General features: G+C 43.5%; 5 protein-coding genes across 6 annotated transcripts; 2 read left to right on the forward strand and 3 right to left on the reverse strand.

The window, feature by feature from the left end:
• Positions 1-14: 14 nt before the first annotated feature.
• On the forward strand, positions 15-2453 carry tomm6 (translocase of outer mitochondrial membrane 6 homolog (yeast)). The gene is made up of 3 exons (XM_076758979.1): positions 15-168; positions 970-1104; positions 1268-2453. Exons 1-2 carry the CDS (start codon positions 71-73, stop codon positions 1064-1066), a joined length of 195 nt encoding a protein of 64 aa, XP_076615094.1. The 5' UTR covers positions 15-70; the 3' UTR covers positions 1067-1104; positions 1268-2453.
• sirt4 (sirtuin 4) lies at positions 1487-5395 on the reverse strand. The gene is made up of 4 exons (XM_076758930.1): positions 5261-5395; positions 4431-4891; positions 3908-4202; positions 1487-3813 (listed from the first exon to the last, which is right to left on the reverse strand). Exons 2-4 carry the CDS (start codon positions 4889-4891, stop codon positions 3661-3663), a joined length of 909 nt encoding a protein of 302 aa, XP_076615045.1. The 5' UTR covers positions 5261-5395; the 3' UTR covers positions 1487-3660.
• Positions 1550-2453, forward strand: c2h1orf74 (chromosome 2 C1orf74 homolog). Its single transcript, XM_076758943.1, has one exon. The coding sequence runs from the start codon at positions 1550-1552 to the stop codon at positions 2366-2368; it is 819 nt and encodes a 272-aa protein (XP_076615058.1). The 3' UTR covers positions 2369-2453.
• A 380-nt stretch (positions 5396-5775) lies between the features above and the next one.
• On the reverse strand, positions 5776-12288 carry sxph (saxiphilin). Its single transcript, XM_076759005.1, is given in 18 exon segments — positions 5776-6615; positions 6700-6886; positions 7689-7873; positions 7958-8040; positions 8251-8398; positions 8518-8700; positions 8784-8831; positions 9275-9365; positions 9467-9615; positions 9709-9895; positions 9992-10149; positions 10477-10541; positions 10656-10818; positions 10918-11094; positions 11192-11291; positions 11531-11694; positions 12049-12108; positions 12111-12288. Coding segments are annotated over 18 exon segments (2370 nt in total). The 3' UTR covers positions 5776-6571.
• sfi1 (SFI1 centrin binding protein) lies at positions 11858-21815 on the reverse strand. Of its 2 annotated transcripts, none has more exons than XM_076758991.1 (31): positions 21436-21815; positions 21283-21354; positions 21045-21155; positions 20870-20964; positions 20643-20760; positions 20443-20545; positions 20192-20348; positions 19946-20107; positions 19745-19815; positions 19569-19661; positions 19379-19476; positions 19139-19205; positions 18875-19005; positions 18717-18798; positions 18445-18623; positions 18268-18343; positions 17990-18085; positions 17818-17894; positions 17535-17637; positions 17362-17458; positions 16527-16687; positions 16365-16439; positions 15791-15865; positions 15502-15678; positions 15221-15444; positions 15068-15139; positions 14162-14357; positions 14008-14077; positions 13762-13873; positions 13554-13653; positions 11858-12770 (listed from the first exon to the last, which is right to left on the reverse strand). In XM_076758991.1, the coding sequence occupies exons 1-31, from the start codon at positions 21597-21599 to the stop codon at positions 12600-12602; spliced, it is 3585 nt and encodes a 1194-aa protein (XP_076615106.1). In that variant the 5' UTR covers positions 21600-21815; the 3' UTR covers positions 11858-12599. The 2 variants fall into 2 exon arrangements, with proteins under 2 accessions (XP_076615106.1, XP_076615114.1); XM_076758999.1 differs by having other exon boundaries at positions 15221-15426; positions 21436-21774.
• Positions 21816-21934: the final 119 nt, after the last annotated feature.

Raw genomic sequence — 21934 nt, forward strand, 5'->3', positions numbered from 1 at the left:
AAATTCTTCCTCCTTGTGTCTGTTCCCCTCGTTGCTGCCTCTGTCGTTACGCCGCACCGCCGTTAGCATCATGAGTGGATCAAACGGCAAAAAAGGATCTCCCTCCGGTGTGATGGAGTGGATCGGTACAGCGTGCCGGTTTGCAACAGACAGAAACGACTTCAGAAGGTGAGCTTATGTGGATACAGTATGTAAGGCGTTTGAATTCTGTGGTCGTTAGCCCTGTAGCTAACGTTAGCTCACACTGCGTTAGAGACGTTTGCCCTTGCCTCGTCCAGTCTCTCTCGCATTTTTGTCAGTATCAAGGCTGGATTACTAACTGGGCCAAGTGGGCGACTGCGCCGAGGTCCCAGAACTCCAGGGTCTCTCGAAAGCTCCAGGCCTTCTGTATGTGAACTGGTAGCTACTTAAATTGACAACTTGCTTGAGAAACTGCACCATAATAATGAAGTATTCACTCACATCACCTTTTTGGGACCTGCTGTTTTACCTGGATCACGTGGCCCTGTCTTGAAAAGGATCATGTGGCAAAACGTAGTTTTTAAATATTATTTTTTTTCAGTTTTGTGATATTATTACAGCTATATCGAGAAATTGGCTGGGTCTATATATGGGCTAATACTGGATTACTGCAGACATGTAGTTGGTGTACATGAGTAAGAAATTGCTGCACATTAGTGTCAAAATATGTAAGAAGTAAAGAAGATTATTTTAACAGCCAAATGTCCTCTTCAGTATCTTGGTCAAACAAACCAACAGTCCAACATGCAAAGACTCTTCATCTACTGTCATACATCACAAAGAAAAGCAGCAAATCCTTCAATTTAAGCAGCTGGAACCAGCAATTGTTTGACATTCTTGTCTGAGAAATGACTGAGACGATTAATTATCAAAATAGTTTTTCAATGAATCGGCTAACTGTTGCAGCTGTACGTGCGGCTCATGGTCAATCATACGCTTCTTTTTCAGGAATCTTCTGGTCAACCTGGGCTTGTTTGCAGCTGGTGTTTGGGTTGCAAGAAATCTCTCAGATTTTGACCTGATGTCTCCTCAGCCTGTGACATAAGCTGGTCAAAACACATCCCCACCAAAACCAGGATGATGGTGAGATCATGTTCTTTACTCAAGCTGTCCCTTTACATCCAGTTGACGTTGCTATTGACCAATCTAATGTGTGTTATGGTAACAGCCTTATTCATCATGAATATATATATAAATGCAGTTGGTGCCAAAGTTCCACATTTGCTTTTTTTTTGTTCCTTTTTAGGTGTCTTGGACCAACAAAGAAACAAGGCACATGACTAAATGATTGTGAAACTTGTGTGACTTGTTACAACAAATCATCCTGTTGGCCTGAGTTAGCTTCATTTGTCTGTAGAATAACTTGTTTCATATCATTGTCCAGTAGGAGGCCTGAAGAGAAAGAATTGCATTGAAGCAGTGTCTCTGTTGTTGTTATTGTTGTTGACCCATATAATAGCTTGTATTTATGTTTTTTAATCCTCTGAACAGCTCTAATCACTGAAGCCTGTTATTTTGGTCCATTTGAATGGTGTCTCATGTGACTTCTGCGGCCATGTCCACCCAAGATCTCTTTGTTGCTGCAGCTCGTAAATGTCTGTCCGCTGGTAGAAAACCTCTCTCTGTCCCTCAGAGTCTGGATCTGGCTGCTCAGGTCTCGGCCGTTGATTTGGGATTGAAACCAGCTTTACTGTACGATAGCAACAGTGCCAGTGCAGACCAGGTGCAGCGGTATTTGAGCTCTTTGCAGTCCTCCCAGCTGGTGTCTAAATCACTTCTCACGCTGGATTTAAATGGAAACGCTCTTGTTGTTAATCCAGTTGCAGTCAGATCAAGTGTAGAACAGCTGTTTCACGACAGCAGCGTGGCTGTGATTGATGTCTGCCACTCACTGGAGAAGCCCACCATCACTGATCCACTCAGAGCAGAGCTGAGGAGCACGACACACGATTTACTGCTTCTCCTGAGAGGGTTGGAACAACTGAAGGAGGCGGAGAAACCTCATTATGTTGGAGAGAAAGCAGAGAACTGGAACCTGTGCACAGTGTTTGGTCTTTTATTGGGTTTCCCCGTCACTTACTGGTTTGATCAGACCAAAAGCTTTGAAAACTGTCTGGCTATGACTCCCCTGATGGTGACTACAGCTTCAGCAACATGGCAGGCGGACTCCGCGGGCCACAGATGTTGTCTGTACTCCTTCAGCGTCCCAGCTGGGCTGCTTCAAGAGACACAGTCCATCCTGGAAAACTGGAGACTTTGCTTACAAGAAAGATTTCAGCAACAAAATGTCCTACAGGATCTCACAGTTTGCCAGTGTACAGTCACTCTGCCCTCAGTCTGTCTTTGATGCTAGCACACGTTTGTCTTTACAATAAACTGTCAGAGAATATTTGGGTTCACTTCATCACTCGATTAAACTGTTTCAAAACAGCTGCTTGTTTCTGAAGGTGCAGTGGTATTCAAACACACAGCCACATTATGACAGAAGTAACTGCTTAAAGGGACCAAATACATTAAAAAAAACTTAGGATGGGAGTTCTTTATGGGATTAATATCAAGGCAGAACAATGAATATTCCAGTATTGGTTAGGACTAGTAACTAAAGTTAATTATGCCTGTTTTGCATTTAGTTGTTGGAGAGTTGGAAAGTAAAACTGTTCTGTCGAAGAATCCAATGCACAGTAAATGAGGGAGCTCCTCACAGCTGGAAAAAAATCTTATGGTGGATGTTGTGAAACAGCTCCAGAAACACCTCAAAAAAACTAAAATCTGTGTGTGAAGTTCATTTCATACTGACATCAGATGAGTCAGGATGTAAATATGAAGTTTGGTTAAACATGCTTTGACATTGCAAAACCACACATTTGTGGAGACACTGAAGACGTCCACCTCATCAAGTTCATGTACATAGAGCTGTAATGCTTTGAAATTATTTATTGTAAATGATGTAAAACAGAAGGTAAAAGGTTTTTGCTGTGACATTTCAAACATTAACATTTGCATCAGTTTTAGGTAAAACAAGATCCACTGTTTGACAGTTTACAGTTTTCGATTGCAGCTCCTGCAATTTGGATATTGCACTTGGCCCTATTCCGATTTCGATAACGTTTTGATTAATTGATCAGCCCTATGCAAATCAGACCCTTTAAACACTAGCTGACTGCAGTACAGTTTGTATAATCTCAAACTAGTTTCCACATCTTCACCTCTCTGTTGTGTCTCACCTGTGAAGTGCTGGCACTTCCGTAAATATCTTGTAATTTTGTTTTACAAACACAAAGACACCATAACCAATACAATCAATACAGAAGAGTCCTTTCAACTCAGGGCCTTCAGACAGTGAACCATCATCTACTGCACATACCCTATGATCAAAGTCCACACAATGGCGAACACAGCACATCTGGACTCTTTCTGTTTCTGCTGGCAGAGTAGATAAGTCAGTTTTTGTCCTACTTTGACAATGGTAGCAAATTCTCCTGGCAGAGAAGTGTAGATGCTCATGGCTCGTTTTATGCTACACAAAAAGAGTGCCACACAGCCGAGGCAGTCATCCTGAAGTGAGCCTTTTACCTGTTTAAGTGTGAGGTAGTTAGAAAGCCCTTTGACCAGCTTCATACAACAGAGTGTCCCTGACAGTCAGAGAGGTTGAATGGAGGACAGCACTTCACCACAGCGGCTGCTCACTTTCAGCTCAGCCAGGTGGTCTGCTCTCGTGGTCCCAATGTTCAGGATGGCAACTGGCATTTTCCTGTCACTCGCTGCCAGTAAAAACCTGTATCCTGAGTATACCTTGGGAGTAACAGAGACGGACACAATCAGATAAAAGAAACAGAAGAGTTGTGTTGTGAACTCCAAGGTGCTGCATGCGTTTTTCTAAAACTACCTGTAACGATGAGCCCACGACTAGAACCGCATCCGACTCCGCCAGTCTGTCGTGCACAAACTGTACTGTTGCTTTGTTCACGGTGTCTCCGAAAAACGTGACCTCAGGCTTCAGTATCCCTCCGCAGTCCTCACAGGAGGGAACTCTGAAATGGAGGACCTGCTCGTCCTCTATGAAGACATCACCATCCGGAGCCACGCCGCCTGCCTGCGCGCTCCAGTCTGGGTTCAGTGCTACAAATCGGGTCTGGAGCTCCTTCCTCGCTGTGATGCCACCACAGCCGAGACACATCACCCTGAGGATGCATATGTCAACTCCTCATGTCATCTTTAAACACACTTCAGTGGACAGACATGTGGATGGCGACTTAAAGGATCAGTTCACCCATATGACGAAACACATTTTCTCTCTCACCCCTATACAGCTATAGCTTTTCCTTTATCATGAATCCTGACAAGATAAAACAAATGAGAAGGCCACAAACTACTGGAGCAGCTTCAGGTGTCAGGTGTTGTTTTCTCACCTGTGGGCACAGCCGTGGAGCTCAGTCAGCCCTCTGTGTCCTGCCTTTGAATGCAGAGCATCCACATTCTGTGTAACCAGCCAGTGCAGCTTGCCTCCCTCCTCCCACCGCTGCAGGACTTTGTGTGCAGAGTTTGGCTGATGTGAGGAGAACTGCGGCCACCCGACAAAGTTTCTGGCCCAGTAGCGCTGACGGGACTTTGCGCTGCGGATGAACTCTACATGCTGCATGGGTCGCCTGTCAGTGCGTGCGTACAGGCCGACTCCCTCTGAGCGGTAGTCCGGGATGCCGGACTCTGTGGATAGTCCTGCTCCGGTGATGACAAACAGGCGCCTGGCTCGGGACACGAAGTCCTGCAGCAGCTCCAGGGAGTGAGCATCAGCTGTGCTGCAGGCGGGGACAAAGGAAGCCCTCCGCACAGGTGCTGTGTGCAATGTGAGGATCCGCCGCGGCAGTCTCATCTGCAGGAAGACAAACACGGGACTGATGATTGCAAACCACACATTTCTTCGCAGCCTGCTCCATGTTCCCTTGAAAGCCACTGTGAAACTGAATGCTAACAGTCAGGTAGCAAAGAAGCTACACGATTCATGCCAAGACACTCGCTTTACACAACTTTTCATTACATTATAATGTACTTATGAACGTTTATGCCAACAAGGCTTTAAAATCTGAATGAAAATAATAAAGTGTAAGAAGAAATAACGTTACTAAAACATTCACGGGGCCACTTTCCTAAAGGGCACGTTTCGACCGGTAGCTAACTCAACGGATGCTATCAATCAGCTAGCTAGCTAGCTTTGTTTAGCTACGTAAATCAGCTACTTTACCTTATTTGTGAGTTTCAGTGTTAGTTTCAGTTTAACGTCACTGTTGTGACAAAACGTCAGCAGCTACAACGTGTTAGTTGAAAGACATGAAAACCCACAAGCTGACATAACACAGGAACCTTTGTCGGACTGTTTGACAGCAACAGGAAATGCCAGGTTTTAACGTAACACCAAACAGTCCCTCTGTAGTCAGGGAATTGTAGTCCATGACTTTAAACTCAAGATGACCACATTTTTTTTCCCTGAGGAAATGAAAATCGTCCACATTTGTTTTAACATCACTGTATATTTGTACTAACAGCGTGCAGCCGTATACAGCATTGATCAACTGTAGCCCAAAGAAATCAATACCTTTAAATTATTCATTCAAGTGATTTACTGAGACTTTGGTCCAGATAAATCAGGTATTATAGGAAAATATCACTGAATTGCTTTGCAACAACTCAACTCCATTACATACACTGCATTACTTAATTAAAGCTAATTCTAATGCAGTAGTTCTCGCTGTAACAGGTTTTTGTCATGGGATCAACAAAGACTTTGGAGATCTTTACTCAAACCAAAGCTTCAGTCACTCTGTGAACAAGTGTTGAGGTCCTGAAAATATGTGTAAAAATGTCTATTCGCCAAGGTTGAGTCCATTTATTTCTGAGCTGCTTTACGACTAATTAGCAATCAATTTTATTTAAAGTGCAGAGTCACCATCCAGCATGGTCCCAATACACTTTACAATTAAAAATAACACACAGGCAAAACATACAGCAAGTAAAAACAATAAGAATAATAAAATAAAATAGTAATAACCGTTGCTTTAAAATGACATCCCCACATTTCTTATGGTTCCCAATCTCACACTTATTTTGAAATGTATTAACAAACACAGTAATATAATTGATGCATGTGCAAATGTAACAACTGAGGCAAAGCTTGGATCATTTACAAGTGGTTACATGTTATACACACACTGATTTTACACTCACATATTTACAAGTGGAGTTACGTCTTTTGTTATTTACCTCAGTGCTATGAGTCATCTCAGCGTCTCTGTATGAGGCTTTCTGCCTCCACTTTGCTGTGTTAATGGATGGAATTTGATTTCAGCCTTAAAAATACAAAGTAAATGTGTTTTGCATTTCTCAAAGACGCACAGATCACACACAGCAGAACATTTTAATCGATCCAGTTTGCAGAAGAGTTTTGACTCCAACCTCTGCTGTGAACAGGACGATAACAGTGATGTTTGCAGTCATCAGATTTGGCTGAACCAGGTTTGCGGATGAGGAGTTGAAGTAGCACAGGGACAGGTAAGCATTAAAATATGCTGCACACGTCCTGATTACAAAACTCCAAGATATCTGTTGTAAGGAAAACAGATGTAAACATTAGCATTATCATTATTGATTTGACAATCGAGCGGGTGTATTTGATCGTAGTCGTACCAGAGCGCGTGCAGTTGAAGACGGTTTCCGCGAGGCTGCAGAACTCGTCTCCGAGGATGGAGCGGTAGTCCATGTGGCTTGTGTGCACAAAACACTGAGTTGCATCTTTGAACAGCAGATCACTTTCTCCATATTTCTGAGACTCAAAGAGCTTGAACTCTGAGTTTGGGTTGGCTGCCAAAGTTTCCTATAAAAAAAAAAAAACAGAAAGAATGGAGTAAAAATATCCGCCTCAACATTCAACATTTCCTCTCTGTGATGACAAACCTCATCATTAAGTGATTTGCATCACAGGAAGCAAAAAACAGGTCTTTGGCGAAAGCTGCTGCTGGACATCAGTCATGTTTTGGTAGCAACTGAAATGTGTCCATAGCACAGTTACCAAAAGCTGGACAGATTTTTACTCTTTTATACAGATAATTTGCTCATTTTAGAATATTTTATTCTGGAAAATATGTTGTAAGACAGAAATTTAGAGCTGCAGCAATTAATCAATTAATTGTCCACTATTAAAGTAATCACCAAGTATTTTAATTGAACTATTTTGAGTAATTTAAAGAAAAAAAAAAAAGGCTAAATTCCAGCTTCTTAAATGTGAATATTTTCTGGTTTCTCCTCTCCTCTGACAAAACAAGACATGTCAGGGCGTCATCTTGGGCTTTGAGAAACATTTTTCACCATTTTCTGACAACTTACAGACCAAACAACTAATCGATTAATCGAGAAAATAAACAACAGATTAATTGACAATGAGAATAATTGTTAGTTGCAGCCCTACAGAAATTTGTACCTTTTTTTTTGTTTTGTTTTTACAATGCCAAGACAGTAAAGCCTTTCATATCTCATCTGTTCCACACTGCAGCTTTAAGGGTTTACGGGTCTTTAATAGGCAGAGGTGCTGATGAGCAAAGTCTCATGTCTTTCATAGACATAAGTGTACACACACTTAGGACCAAGTACACACACGACAGATAGTCGCATAAGCTGACCTGTGACTTCATGAGGAAGTCGTACACTCGTGCTGTGAGGACTGGCCTCGTCATGATGGTGTTCGGTGGGATGACTCCAAGGTTGCAGCTCTCCCACTCTGACAACGGAGCCCGACGACCGTCACCACACAGCAGCTCGAAGTCTGATGGCGTCCACCCATCTGCCCAACCGCTGGGACTCAGACCTGACAAAGACATAATGTAACATAATAAACATACAGCGTATGTTTGTGCACATTCATGTCAAAACTTCGCCTTGAAAATCTCACTGAGGACGTTGGCCTGAAGGTTGTGCTGCTCTACGAAAGCCACATCGCCGTAGCTTTTACCGGTGGGATCTCCAACCAGACACCTGGGAATAATGAGTAAGGGATTAAAGGGTCAGTTCAGCCAAATGAATAAAAACATCTTCTCTCTTAGCCCTACAAGCGTTCAGGATGGTTTTGATTTTATTTGAGATACTGGTCAAAATACAGCGGCAGTGGAGGCAGAACAGTTTTCATTAGAACTACGCTCTACCAATTACCTGAAAGCTGAGGTTCAGGTAAGCCACTGTGCATACCTTAAAGCCCCCATGTTGCCATAGTAACGCTCATTGTGGTTGTCAGCACAGCGTTTGGTGGCGGCCTCCCCGGTGCCTCCCATACACACTTTACACAGATTCCCCTGAGAGCCAGGAAGACAGCCTTTCCAAAACACCTCGTTGTACACTAGGAAAACACAAAGTGCAGAGATACTGCGTGAAGTCAAGAGGTCAAAGCACACAGAGAGGAGACATACTAACAGCACTGCCTGTGTAAGCATCAAGTTGAATGCTTCAGAACAGTACCTTGGTTTGGATCACAGGGGGAGCTGCTGTTATGCTCCAGGCTCAGCGTGCGTCTGTACGGCAGCAGCCAGCCTGCTGGGCTGTACATGTATCCGTGACAGGAGCGACGGCCTCCGAGGTTCCCGATGAATATGTTTCTGCTCGAGCGCTTTGCCACTGCCACACCCACCACCGAGGGCAACACTGACGACAGAGAGAGTGGAGCTTTCAGTGTGGAGGCATTAATGTCATCAGCTACAAGTTGGTTACTGAGTGTTGTGTCTTACCATCTGTCTCTAAATGGGCCGATCCTTCAGCAGGCACACATTCAGTTCCTGAGAGTCCACGAGAAACACAGGGGACACAGATCAGTGTTTTTCTAATGAATGAAGACTGGAGCTGATTTATCAGATCATTATTTTTACAATTATTTAGTTCATAAAACGTAAAAGTCCGGGTAGGAAACCTGCTTAAATTAGACACCCTTTATCTGGACGCTCTGCCTTCAGGATAAAAAAAGCAGCAAATATTCATGTTTGAGCAAACAGAATTTTTGCTTCAAGAATGACTCAAAAGATCAAACAATTATCAAAATAGTTGGCAAAAAACCCCCAAAACATTTTCTCAGTCTAGAAATAGATTAAGCGACCAATGAAGACCATCAGTTAATAAGACACATACAGCAGAAGAGGCTTGATGTTGGCGTGGCCTCTTCTTGGTGTTTGTATGTATTTTGAGAAGAGACTTTAGTAGAAAAAGAACATTAACAGAGTCTTACCATAATATTCTGTAACTACAGGGACAAGACCACATTTTCCTGCGATGAAAGAGTGAGTTGCATCCAGTGAGACAGCGTCCACCTCGTCCCTCTGCAGCATCAGTGTCAATGAGAGGATACAGGTGTTTGCAGCTTGAAGTTAAATCTTTAATATCCCCACATCCTGTGATTTGCATCACTCCATTGACTTACCTTGATTTTCTCGATACAGTCTCGTATTGAGAGCGCTCTGACACACACCAGCGGGTCTGACTTGATACTGAGAGCCCACTGCTCACATTTCTTCTGCTCTGCATGGCTAATACAGCACCACCGCACCACACTGTCCTCCAGCGAGCTTCCTGCACACACACAGGTTCAATGAGGTCGTCAAATCACAGCCGGCCTGTTTCAAATATAATGATTAACGACCACACACCAATGTGGCTAAGCACCTTCGTGTCCAAGGCCTTTGAGGAGTGCCACGTAGTCCAACCCCAGCACCTGACTGACATCCATGCCGTCTGGCAGAACAGCGAGTTTATGTGTGGCATCTTTGAAGAGAAGGTCATTTTCTCCAAAAGAAGACGAGTTAAAGAGGTTGAAGCGCTGTCTCTCTCGTCCTTGTTGACCAAACAGCATCTAAAGAGCAATAAACAATCATTTAACAGTCTTTAATAGGGTAAAAGGACATCTACGGACACACAGCATGGAGACAAAGCGGGAGAAGAGATGTACCTGCACCGTCACTAGAAACTTGCGAGCAACCTTGCGAAAATTAAATCTGGTGACCATGCCGCCTCCTGGACCACGTCCCAGATTACAGTTTGTGTAGTGGCTGAGAGGAGCTTGCGTGCCATTTGTACACAGCAACCTGAAGTCCTCTCCATTGCTGTCTGAGAGGACAAGCACGAGAAGAAAAGCAGATGTGACAAGTCATAAAAAAGGGAGATTTTCACTTCAGATTCAGTAGATCTTCATGCTTCATCAACACCACACATCTAGATCTACAGATGTGTCATCCTGAACGGAAGATGGGTGTTATTTAATGCTATTATTTATATAAAAATGGATGCAGTTGACTTTTTCATACCAGACACAGTGAGCCTGGAAATGTGGATGTTAAGGTTTGATCTCTTTGTAATTTTTTCAGCAGGGTTTATGCTCTACTTTTAGCTCATTGAACAGTAAGATATTATAAAGTCCATTAGAAGATAGTTTACCTTCAATACTTTCAAGAGCTAAATGGTCCACAAATGCAACATCTCCTGCCCCGTTCCTGAGACATCTGTGAGGGCAACAGAGGAAACAGAGTGTCTCTAATGTTTTGACTGTCTTCATGTTTGAAATACAGCAAATGTGCATCGTAAGTGTGGAGCTTGTGGAGCCTTTGCTGCCTGACCTGAGGGCTCCTTGGCTGTTGTAGTAGGGCTCACTGTGGGACGTCTCGCAGTGATAATTTTTCTGGCGAATGTAGGACTTCTGGCCTTGGCACAGAGCGCACAGAGGTGGTGCCATGGCAGCAGCTCCGGGAATGCAGCTGGCACTGAAAAAGGTGCTGACGTCTGCTCGAGAGGAGAAAAACAAGTGAGGGCACTGAAAGACGAGAGGGCCAGAAATGACAAAAGATTTCCACACTGTGCAGCTGGATATAACTTCGTTACCCTGACTGAGAGGCTGCTCCTTTGACCAGCTCAGGTAGTTGCGGGACAGCAGGAAGCCGAGTGGAAGGCTCCATCCGGCCGTCCATCGAACCCCGCTGTGACAGCTCCTGAGGCCCTGCAGGGACCGTATGTCCAAACTGCTGTTTCTAACCACAGCCACAGACAGAATACAGCCTCCTGCAGGACTCACAGAGATGGACAAACACAGACAGGTACACTGACTAAGTGTTGAAGAGAGATGCTGAAGTGTCCCAGCAGTGTGAGGTAAACCTACCATCACTGTATATCTCCTTGGCAATGACGACAAGGCCGAACTGCTTCACAGCAGAATAAACCTCTCCCGCATCCAAAGTCACTATATCAGCACGGTTAGCCTAAAGCAAAGATTAACACAGCCAGTCTTAATGTTACAAAAGAGGAGACCTTATTAGAGCGGTGCTCCATCAGGGTTTGTACACCTTTGAAAGCTTTCACTACAAAAAAATCACCCAAGAGATATTATTTGTTCATGCTATTAATAATTAATAATGGCTGTTATCTGCCACAGTGACTCATTTGTCCTTTGCACACTTTGTTGCTAAATTTCAGAAACGTCAGGTGAAGGAAGGCTCACCCTGATCTTGTCGATGCAGTCAGTCGTGCTGGACGCTCGTATGCATGAGAGTCTGGCAAAAGCTGCCACAGCAGCTGGAGGCAGCACTGCCACTAGAGCTTTAGCGAGTTCTGCACACTTCCTCTGCTCAGGATCGGACACTGTGCACCACCGCATCTTCTTAGCTAACGTGCAAGACGCAGTTCACACAAGTTCATCAGAGGATCACACACATTTGGTGCAGACTTCATGCATAAATGTGTTTTAGTAAGATGCAGGTATTGCATTAATTAATAAAATCTAAACTTTGCATTTTTGCAAACTGTGAAATAATTTTACAACTTTTATAATATTTCAATCAGTTTTAATAATGTCCACAAAGAAGCTCCAAAAAGAGGAAAACAATCTTGCCATCAACAAAAAAAAGACAACATCTACAAAAGAATAAAAAGACTTTTAAGGACACAATGAGACTGAATATGAACAGGATATAAGTTAACAATGTAAGTAAAATAAACTCACTCAGGAACAAAACTTACCCCTGATGCAGCAGACAAAGATGAAAAAGAGTAAAATGGCATAAAGTCGTCTCATTCTGGCCTGCTGTGGCTAAAACCTGTCTTATGTCGTCTGCAGAGCACAACAGAAAGCTGTCCAGTTCGTCCTGCATAGATTTTCCACAGCGTGAGAGGCACTGGTGCTCACGGATAAATAGAAAACCTATTGCGCAAGGGCAGCTCCTCTGAAAACAGTAAAGTCACTTTTTTTTCCACACACATGGAAAATATTTAGCCACATCTGTCACAAGGACGACCCCTAGCCAGCCTTTTTGTAGATTTTAGGTGTAGATGTAGCACAGAAAGCTGCGGTCAGGAACTTGGATCTGATGCTTTTGTGATATGCTCAGTCAATTTAAAAACAGTTTATAGGATATTTAACAAGAATAAATAGCAATACATGGACACTTTCTCCTCACAAGCCGAGTGCAGAAGAGGTAGAAATAAAAACAGTTTTCTCTTTCACTCCTCATGTCAGTCTTCATGTTATTATAAGAAATGTGATCCGAGCAGATGAACAACGGTCCAAATGATCAGCAGGTGTTGGCACTTTTGGGGCGTTCGAGCACTATTTCCTGTAATGTTGTCAACACAGAATGACCTCTGAGGACAGAGTGTAAATGCTGGATCCTCTCCACGTGTCGCAGCATCGCTGGTTTCTGTTTCGCCAGTTCAGTGGACAGTCTGTCGATCCGCTCCTCCAACTGTTAACATCCAAAAACATCCATTGTGACACAGACTCTGAGTATCACAAGTACTCAGGTCCTTTACTGCAGTGAAAGCATTTAAGTATTATCAGTAAAATGTACTTAAATTCTGAAAAGTGAAAGTGCTCATTGTGCAGTAAAATGGTCCCTGTCACGTTTTAATATCATATCTGGTGTTTTTGGATTAAAATTACTGCTGCATTAATGTTCATGTTGCATTTTACTGCTGCAGATGTTTAAGGTTGAGCTCATTTTAACTAGCTTACATACAGCTGGGTACTTTAATCGACAGCGATGCATCATATTCTGTAAGATCGTCATATATTTGTCAATATAAGCACAATATTTTCCTCTGAGATGTGGAGTAGAAGTGTAAAGCTGCATATAATGGAATTACCCGGTACAGTACAGTACAGTACTTGAGTGAATGTACTTGGTTACGTTCCACCACTGGTGATTTCATAGTGTTTCCTCTTATGTAGCATCTGATTTCTGCTTTTTTCACAGCCAATGATTTCTTGTCCTCAAAGGAATGCATGCATAATTTAAGCCATCGGTAGAGGTAATTTGGGAAGTTACCTTGAAATAACTTTCCTCATGATCAGCACCTCACAAGTCTCTCTCTCTCTGTCTGTCTCTCCGTAATTAAAGAAACTCAGACAGTTAACATCTCTTCATCACACAGCAGAATTCTGGCTGAGTGATGAATATCTCTTTTTGTCACTCTGATCAAACTGTGTGGACACAATGAGTATTTTCAACAATGACACGTCTTCTTACCTCCTGCAACTCTTGACCAACAGCATTTTTTTCAATTTGTTCGTCCTTTCCACTGGTCTGCAGCCAACTTTGTAATACCTCTTTCAGTTTTTGCCAAGCCCTGAGCCAAAACACACACACACACAGACAGTCAAACATCAGTCACTGTGAAGACAACATGTTCAACAAGTCAATAAGAATGGAAAAACTGTTTTTACAGATGTATTACCGGAGCTGCTTCCTGTCCTCCTGGTATGTCTTCATGTCCAGCTGGATGCTGAGCAGCTCTCTGATCAGAGCTGAATTTGGATCTGTCGCTGCAGTTTCTTCACTGGATGAGTCTTGAAGAAGCACAACAACAAGTTGTTCAGATCATTTGTTCACATGTTTTGCATAATCCAAGTTAGACTATCGTGTAATTTTATGTTTAAATGGAAGAATAACCCATGCTGGAGAGGAAGAGCAGCGATCATACCTGGACAATCTGATGAGTGTTGTTTAAAGGAAGGCACAAGTGGAGCATCTCCAAGACCTGAGCTGCTGGTCTGAAAATAAAACCCAAATGAAGTTAGTTCATTTAGCGCTGAGTACATACGGATGTCTGTCTAAGGCAAACAGGTGATTATTACCGCATCTTTGGTCCAGGTGGTTATGAAAGCAGAGGGGGGTAAAAGAACGTCTTGGGTCTCCTGAGGAGAGTCGATAGTGAATGTATGAGGCTCAGTGGGTGACACATGAGATATGAAGGTGCTCTGATGTGTGGAGGTCACAGGAACTTGAACAGGATGGAGCTGCAAGGGTTCTGAGGCTGTTTCTGCACTGGTGCTAGAAAACAAGAGAAAAGGCTTTTGTCAGTGAGGGAGGCAGAGTTTTAACATAAAATTTAAATTTAAGCTGATTTCTAATTTGACATGTAGTACTTAAAGGGCCAGTGTGTAGGATTTGGGGGGCTACATTGGCAGAAATGGAATATAATATTCATAAGTGTGTGTGTTTCAATGTTTTCTTTTAGTAGATAATCAACTGAAAATAAGAATCGCTGTGTTTTTGTTACCTTAGAATCAGCTCTTTATACCTACAGAAGGAGTTGGCCATGTTACACTGCCGTGTTTCTACAGTAGCCCAGAATGGACAAACCAAACACTGGATCGAGAGCTTTCAGCTTTAGTGGGCACTGCCGGTTCTGCTACACACTCTAAGGGGAGGCAATGTTTCTTTCCCCAAGATAGCGAAGTCATGACCCGCCCTACTATGCTTCTGATTGGCTTAGCCTGATATTCTTACCCTCGCCAATCTCACTCCTCGTACTTCAACCGAACTAACCCAACCAACAAAGGCAACGAGTACAAGCCAATTAGAGTCAGAGTAGGACGGGTCAGGACTTTGCCATCGTGGGAAAAAACAATTCTGGTGAAGCGGAGGGCGAATGGAGGGGAATTCAGCTGGTTGAAATCTGCAACCTCACCGCTCGATGCCACTACATCCTTCACTCTGGTCCTATAAAATAATGTTAAGTATGTAGAAAAAAACTTTACTTTATGTTGAGTGGAGACTCAAACAGGTCCTCTCGGCGACGTGGCTGCCGACGAAGTGTACGTCTGAGCAGTCTGCAAAAAAATGAAAAACTCTCTGAGACTGAGTCCATGTGCTGAACACAGATTCACAGCCTGTCAGGGGCTCAGACTCACAGCTTTCTAAACACTTCATCTTCAGTCTCCTCCTCCACTGAGTCAGACGGAGAAACACTCTTTGGCCCAGGCGTAGTCAAACAGAAGGTCACGCTCTTTTTTGATGGTTGCCCTTTGACCTCTTGCTTACTTCGTGGCTTACACAGCGCCCGCTGCTTCCAGCGCATAGCACAGCGCTTCACCACTCTCTGGAGATTTCTTGATCTCTGCAGGACACAGGCAGACTGGGTGAAGTCAAATTTAATGTCTGAAGTAACGCTAACACACTAACAGATACCCACGTGCTCTTGGCTGTGCTGCGTGAGGCTCGTTGTGAGGTCGTTCATGTGAGCAGCGTACGTGAGGATGCATGTCACGCCCTCCCTCAGCAGCTGGTCTCTGTAGACCTGTGCAGCTCTGGCAGTCTGCTCTTGTTTCCTGCGTTGCTCAGTGATCCACAGTCTCCATCCAAGCAACACCTGCAAAGGGTTCACAAAACGATATCCACACACATTAAACCACGTGAGCACCAGCGCTACAAATTCAGGGTTCAGTTTTGCAATGAGAGAAGAATGTGCAGGCAGGTGTTACCTTGGCCTGAAGAGTGAGGGACCAGTGCCAGAGAGCTCGCTCCGTCTGCTCAGCTTCTCTCCGTCTGTGCTGCAGCTGTTAGCAGGAAGGAAACCAAAGTCACGGCCAAGTTTAAATGCACTAAATGAAACCACATATACTGCATCAGTCTGATATCTCTTCCACATAGAAAGCTGAACAATTAGCAACTTAAGAAACAACACTGTACAGATGAAACAAGGCCAGTTGGCCTCATTTCCCTCTCTCTGCTTCTGTTATTATCAATTTTAAAGGGCTACTCCAGGGATTTACTATTTTACTGTTTATTTTCTTAGAGTTGGTGGACATGGTGGAGAGACAATATTTAAGAAGAATTGTCCAAATTAAGAAGCAAAGGCCGAGATATCCTGACTTTTTGTCTCTAGTATGGATCAAGCTTTTGCAAAGCTCCTCTGGACCCACAGTGGACACAGCATTATACAGCTGTTTTACTGGCTGAGTGTTGCTCCTCATGACAAGTAAAGGGATCTTTATGTGTGAAAATCAGAGTCACTTAAGAGGCTTGAGTGTTTGTGTGAAAAAGAATATGACAAACCTTCACTGTCCACTGTTCAAAGTACCTCTGGTACATCTTTAGCCTCAGCAAAAAGATTCCCTGTCGTTTCATTACCTATGAGATCATCACATGTTAAAAAGTCACGTTACAGCCTGAAGTCACAGTGCGGCTTTACATAACAGCTGAAAATGAAGCTACAACCTTATTTTTCTGATACTGGTTGTGATGCTTTTTCCATGCTTTCAGTGCTTTAGAAAGGAGTTTGGAGTCATGGTGCCGTCTGGATTTTTCCATGAACATCCTCTCTCTCCGTGCCTCCCTGGTTTGCTTCCGCCACTGTCTGAAAGACCGCAGCAGCCGCACTAAACATGGGAGACATCGGGTTAAAAAGTGCAGAACAATTCCGGTTGCAATTATTGTTTTTTAATGCTGTTATCTCAAGACCATGAGCTTTGTTATCTTGAAATACTGACATAATCAACCCGCTATCATGAGAAAACCAAAGGTAGCTTCCTTTTATTATCTAGAATGTTTATCGGGGATCAGGAGTGCCGTGTCAGCGTGCATAGATGGTGGCTTGACAGCTGTAATAACTGACTTGAAAACGTCACATGAAAGAGAACCCATTTCTGATAAGCACACCAGACTGATCCATGTTCGAGTACATGACATCCCGCTAAATTAGCTACATCATAAATTTGATGATAAAAGTCCGGGATCACAGGAGTCGGTAGGCTATGAGGAGATGCTGTGGGGGTCCAGTGGGACGGGCTTGCAAGTCTCACCGATAAAACCGGAAATTATTAATGTCTTTTGGCTTTGGTTGGTTTGGTTGGTTTCTATAAAACCAGTGTCTGCTCTAGTGTGAGTTCTCCATAATCATCCCATGATCTTGAGATATACTTGCAGAAATCATCTTATTGTTTTCTCAAGATTACATGACAAATTAACCTATTAGCACAAGAAAATGACTTTCGTTATCTCGAGACAGCAACATTTTAAAAAATAATTGCAGCTTATGGAGTTCTGTACTTGCCCTGATTTATGGACCTCTGAGCCCTGATGACTACTTCCCCCTGCTGGTGACGCCTTGACACTGCACGTGTCGTTACTTCTCTCCAAGCAAGAAACACCTTGACAGATTTAGAAAGCTATGAGCAAAGGCTCTGAAAAAGGAATAACAATAACAGTTCGAGGCTGCTTTACAACCTTAAGTTGAAGGAAATGTTGAAAGTGATTCTGAGCTCGTCGCTCCATGAGCCTGACTTCTGTCAGCAACACCGCGCTCTCCCTCCAAACAGACAGAACCTTCCTGCAGAGAGATGTTATTGAGCCTGAGCAGATGAAGCTGATACGAATCATTCAGATGGAGGAAATAGGAACAGGTAGAAGGTCAGTGACAGTGTTTAGTAGTCACACACCAGTGGTTTCTAATTAAAGAAATTCAAACTCAGACTTCAGACCTGAACATACATAAATACCTGTTCAATACCTGAGAGAGTTCTGTTTTTGTTGTCTGTAAAGTTCCTCTGCATCACCGTAGATCTGAGACATCTGTAGGTGGTGTTTCTGTGAATACACAGGGCCGCAGTATATATCATCTTAAACTTCGTCTTTATGACCCTGACCTTAAGAAATCACGTGATTACAAAATTCTGATGTACCTTCCAGGCCCCAAATGTGTGTCTGAGAAGTTTAACTTCATGGTAGCTCTGCATCTGCTTCAGTCTACTTTTCTTCACTCGCTGGCTCTGAACAAACTGACCAAACACACAAGAGTCACTGACACACACAGACTACCAGAGATGCTAACAGAGCAGCTCAGAAGACAATACAAATTTCCTAAACAGGTCAATCTCTGTCTTTTTATTCCACCTGAGCCTAAAGAACGTTATGTGAACGGATGTTGTGCAAGCAGAAAGAGAAAATACTGCACAGTCACCTGTTTCCATTTCTCCACAGCCCATCTCATGTGCCGCAGGTCACCCTGACGACAAGCCTGCAGCTCTCGAGTCCTCCTGACGTGCAAACAAATGCGATGAAAAATATGTGTTTCGCCAACAGACCAGCAACTTCACCAGCCTATTAAATCACTTCAACAGGACTTTGTTTGCTTCACCTGTCTCGTATCTCACTGCTGCTGTCCTTCCACTGTGTCATCGTCTTGTGAAGCAGTCTGTGCAGGTACAGACTGTCTGAAGCCATCTGTTTCTCCTCCTCCTGGATCTGCTGCTCTGTCCGCTGCCTCCAGTGATCCCAAGCTCTCTGCAAGTGGCACCGCTCCTTGTGTAGGATTGCCTGACAACATCAAGTTATCGGTCAGTATCTGAGACACAGCTGTGCTCTTAATCAACATGCAGTAGAACGTGCCTCCATTTGAAGGTAACATACCATCCGCTCAGACAGCATCTGCTCTTTGTGTTTCTCTGATTGTCTCCACCAGGTGTAAAACACCCAGGTGTACTGACGCTGCCTGATCAAACAAAGAACAACTCAGCTTAGTTTGGAAATTAATTCCAGTGCACGTACTAACTGGGATGGTAACTCACTGATTATAGACTTCTGCCTTGTGTCTCATCTGTTCATGGAGTCTCCTCTGCAGAGTAAAGTCAACCCACGAGTTGAAACACCGAGGCAGCATGCGTTCAGCAAACCGAATGTCTGCACGATGCTCCAATTCCTGAAGAATACATTTTGAAGGAATTTAGAAACTGCGATATTATGTTGGAAATGTATACAGAATATGCTTGGAACATCTATAGAAACGTGTCCTTATTTCTGTTCTGCAAGTCATGGGTTGGATCTAAAAATACCTGCATGTGTCTCCGCTCAGCAAGTTTCTCTCTCCAGTGGTGAAAACAGCTGCTCGACAGGGACATGCTGTAAAGAGAAAAAGTATTCCAGTCAAAAGTTAAACCCAAATTATGCAAACAGGAACAACTTTAGAGGAAATACAAAACATGTCTGTAGCCTGGATGCTGCAACATGATATATTTTTCACTCCAGGTCAAACACAGCTCCTGGCAGAGATTGGGAAATGTACATAAAAGCACCTGTGGTTAGTCAGTGCCATTTCTGTTAGGGGCTGAAAACTCTTGTCTTCAGCCTCCTCCAGACGGTCCTGCCACAGCTTCCAGTACTTGCTGGTTAACTATGAAAAACACAAACATTAAACCTTCAGAAGCTTTAAAAAGTATGTAATTGACAATGTAGCATTAGGATGATGGAGTACTCATCAGTTACAGTTTGATGATAGTGTTGGACGGCCATGTTGCGGTTCAGTCGGTGCATTTTGTTCCCGATGACATTAAGAGAAAGTCCCTTCAATCCAGCATGCTACAACAAGAACCCACAGTGATCAGTACGTTAAACAATCACTCTACTTCTCTGCAGTTGCTTAATTTTTCTGGGAATCTCACCAGTAGATGATGATGTTGATGCTGAGATGCAATCCTGTTTCTTTCATCGTCTTCTCTGCACAACGCCACGTCTAGTGACAAGCTCAAGAGTCAAACAGCTGTACTGATAAATAGAAGTTCTTACTATCCCTCACTGGACTACTTATGATGCTGCAGTTAGGATACAAATGGAAGAAATGTTTTGTTTTATGTTTAGGATACAAGCCCTCCAGCGCTGCAGTGCTCTCCGCTGGGTGCTCCGTACGGCCAAATTCTCTGCAGCTTGCAAATGGTCCTCCTCATTCTGCTTGTGATGCAAGGCACTGCTCCATTTACTCCAGCACATCATGAACAGGTGGACATGGTAAGCACGCTGAGCCACAGCTTAAAAAAAACAAGCTTTAAAGTGAATATACATGAGAGGTATGGTGTGAATGAGCTTGTGATTTATATTAAAAGAATAATGACCTTGTGACTTTTTCTTGACTTGGAGTCGTGACACATAAATTTTCCAGTGGTGAATTGCACTTCTTTTCAGTCTGAGGATGAAGTGAAGTGCAGCTTTGGATTCTTTCTCTCTCTGGCAACAAGCAGCTGTGTGCATCTCTTTCCACTGAAGCCAAGACTTAAAAACAGGACAGCACAAATATAAAGGAAGTGATCATCACACATACGTTTGTCAGTATGTGATTTGCAGGTGCATTGGGTCAGGTCTTTACCCTGCTCTGTAAAGTTAGTCCCCTCTGTTTCAGGGCTTGATCCTCTAAGGCATAAACGTTTCGATGCTGCTGCAGCCTCATCTGCCACATGCTCCACGCTGAACTGCACGAGTTAAGAAAAAAAAAAGCAACACTGTTAAACAAAATAATCAGCTAAGCATTACAAGTGTAGGCCTAATTTATAGATGCAATAGTCCTACCGTAGGGCTGTGAGTCTGTTCAGCTCAAGGGCAGATTCAAGCATTCTGTTCTTCATTCGCCTCATCTCTGTGAAAACCTCCCATCGGTCCCAAACCAGACGCATTCGTTGCCTGTCAGCTAGTTACAGAAACAAAGTGATTAAAGGCGATACAGATGCTTGAGGTATATAACGAAACATAAGGCGTTAAGGTTAGCTACACTCTCATTGTATGTGCCAAAATCATACCAAAGAATTGAGCATTTTGGATTTTGCTCTTCTTTTCCCTCTGTAATAACATAAACGTCCGCCAGTGATGGAATGCCAGGCTATACAGATAATACCTGGAAGACAAAATGCATCATTAGCAGACACAAGTACTGTCGGTGGCCAGCTCACTGAGGCACAAGTCTGTACTGTGTACCTGTGGTGACACTCTGCCCGCATTGTAAGACTCCACTCCCTCCTGGACGTCCACCACTCATCTCTCCATCCTTCAAAGGCTCGTCTCAAGACCACGCTCTTATAGTGGGACCTGCAACATGCAATGCTCCCTTAGGCTCACGTAGGGCATTTGAGCGTGGCAAACAGCCTGTAATCCTCGCTTTAAATATAAAATAGCTTTTTTACACCAACAACTCCGGTCGAGTGTAACACATTACCTGGCTTTATGAGGAAAAATTCGGCCAAAGGTATTCTGAATCCATATCTTCAGAAACTTCCTTGCCAAGTGCCTGCAGTAGGTAGAAGGATTAGACTCCGCTACAAATGAGATAAATGTTGTGTACGTTGAAATACAGAAAGAGTGTCAGCACCTTATTCTCAGCTCCTTGAGTCTTCCACCTTTGTTCCAACTGTATCCAACTCTGTAAGGAACTTTTCTGGTATGAACTTTGCGGACTTGTTTGGTTTCATTACCGGAGCTGACACAGCTTGGTCGGAGTCTCACTGTGTCTGGCTTTCTGCTGTTACTTTGCATTTTATTACATCAGAATGCGAGTGTACAGAACTGTAGAGCACCACACTTGAAATAAAAGCAACAAAGACCAACACTTTACCATAGCGATACGCCATTAGTATCTACGACCATTGTGAAAAAGTAGTTTGGGTAACTAACTGCCGCGCGTTTGTTTTTCCTCGTCACGTGAACGCACGACACGGATGCGTTTCAGACGCAGTTGTCAATGGCAACAGGCAGCGCATTTACGCACTACATAATTCACTTCGTTCCGGATGTGGACGTTAAATGTGTCTCTCTGGCGTTTTTATACTGCTTAATAATCTTTACAAACTGAAACTCAAGCAACGGTTATC

The sequence above is a fragment of the Chaetodon auriga genome, chromosome 2 (assembly GCF_051107435.1).
Source record: "Chaetodon auriga isolate fChaAug3 chromosome 2, fChaAug3.hap1, whole genome shotgun sequence".
NCBI lineage: Eukaryota > Metazoa > Chordata > Actinopteri > Chaetodontiformes > Chaetodontidae > Chaetodon > Chaetodon auriga.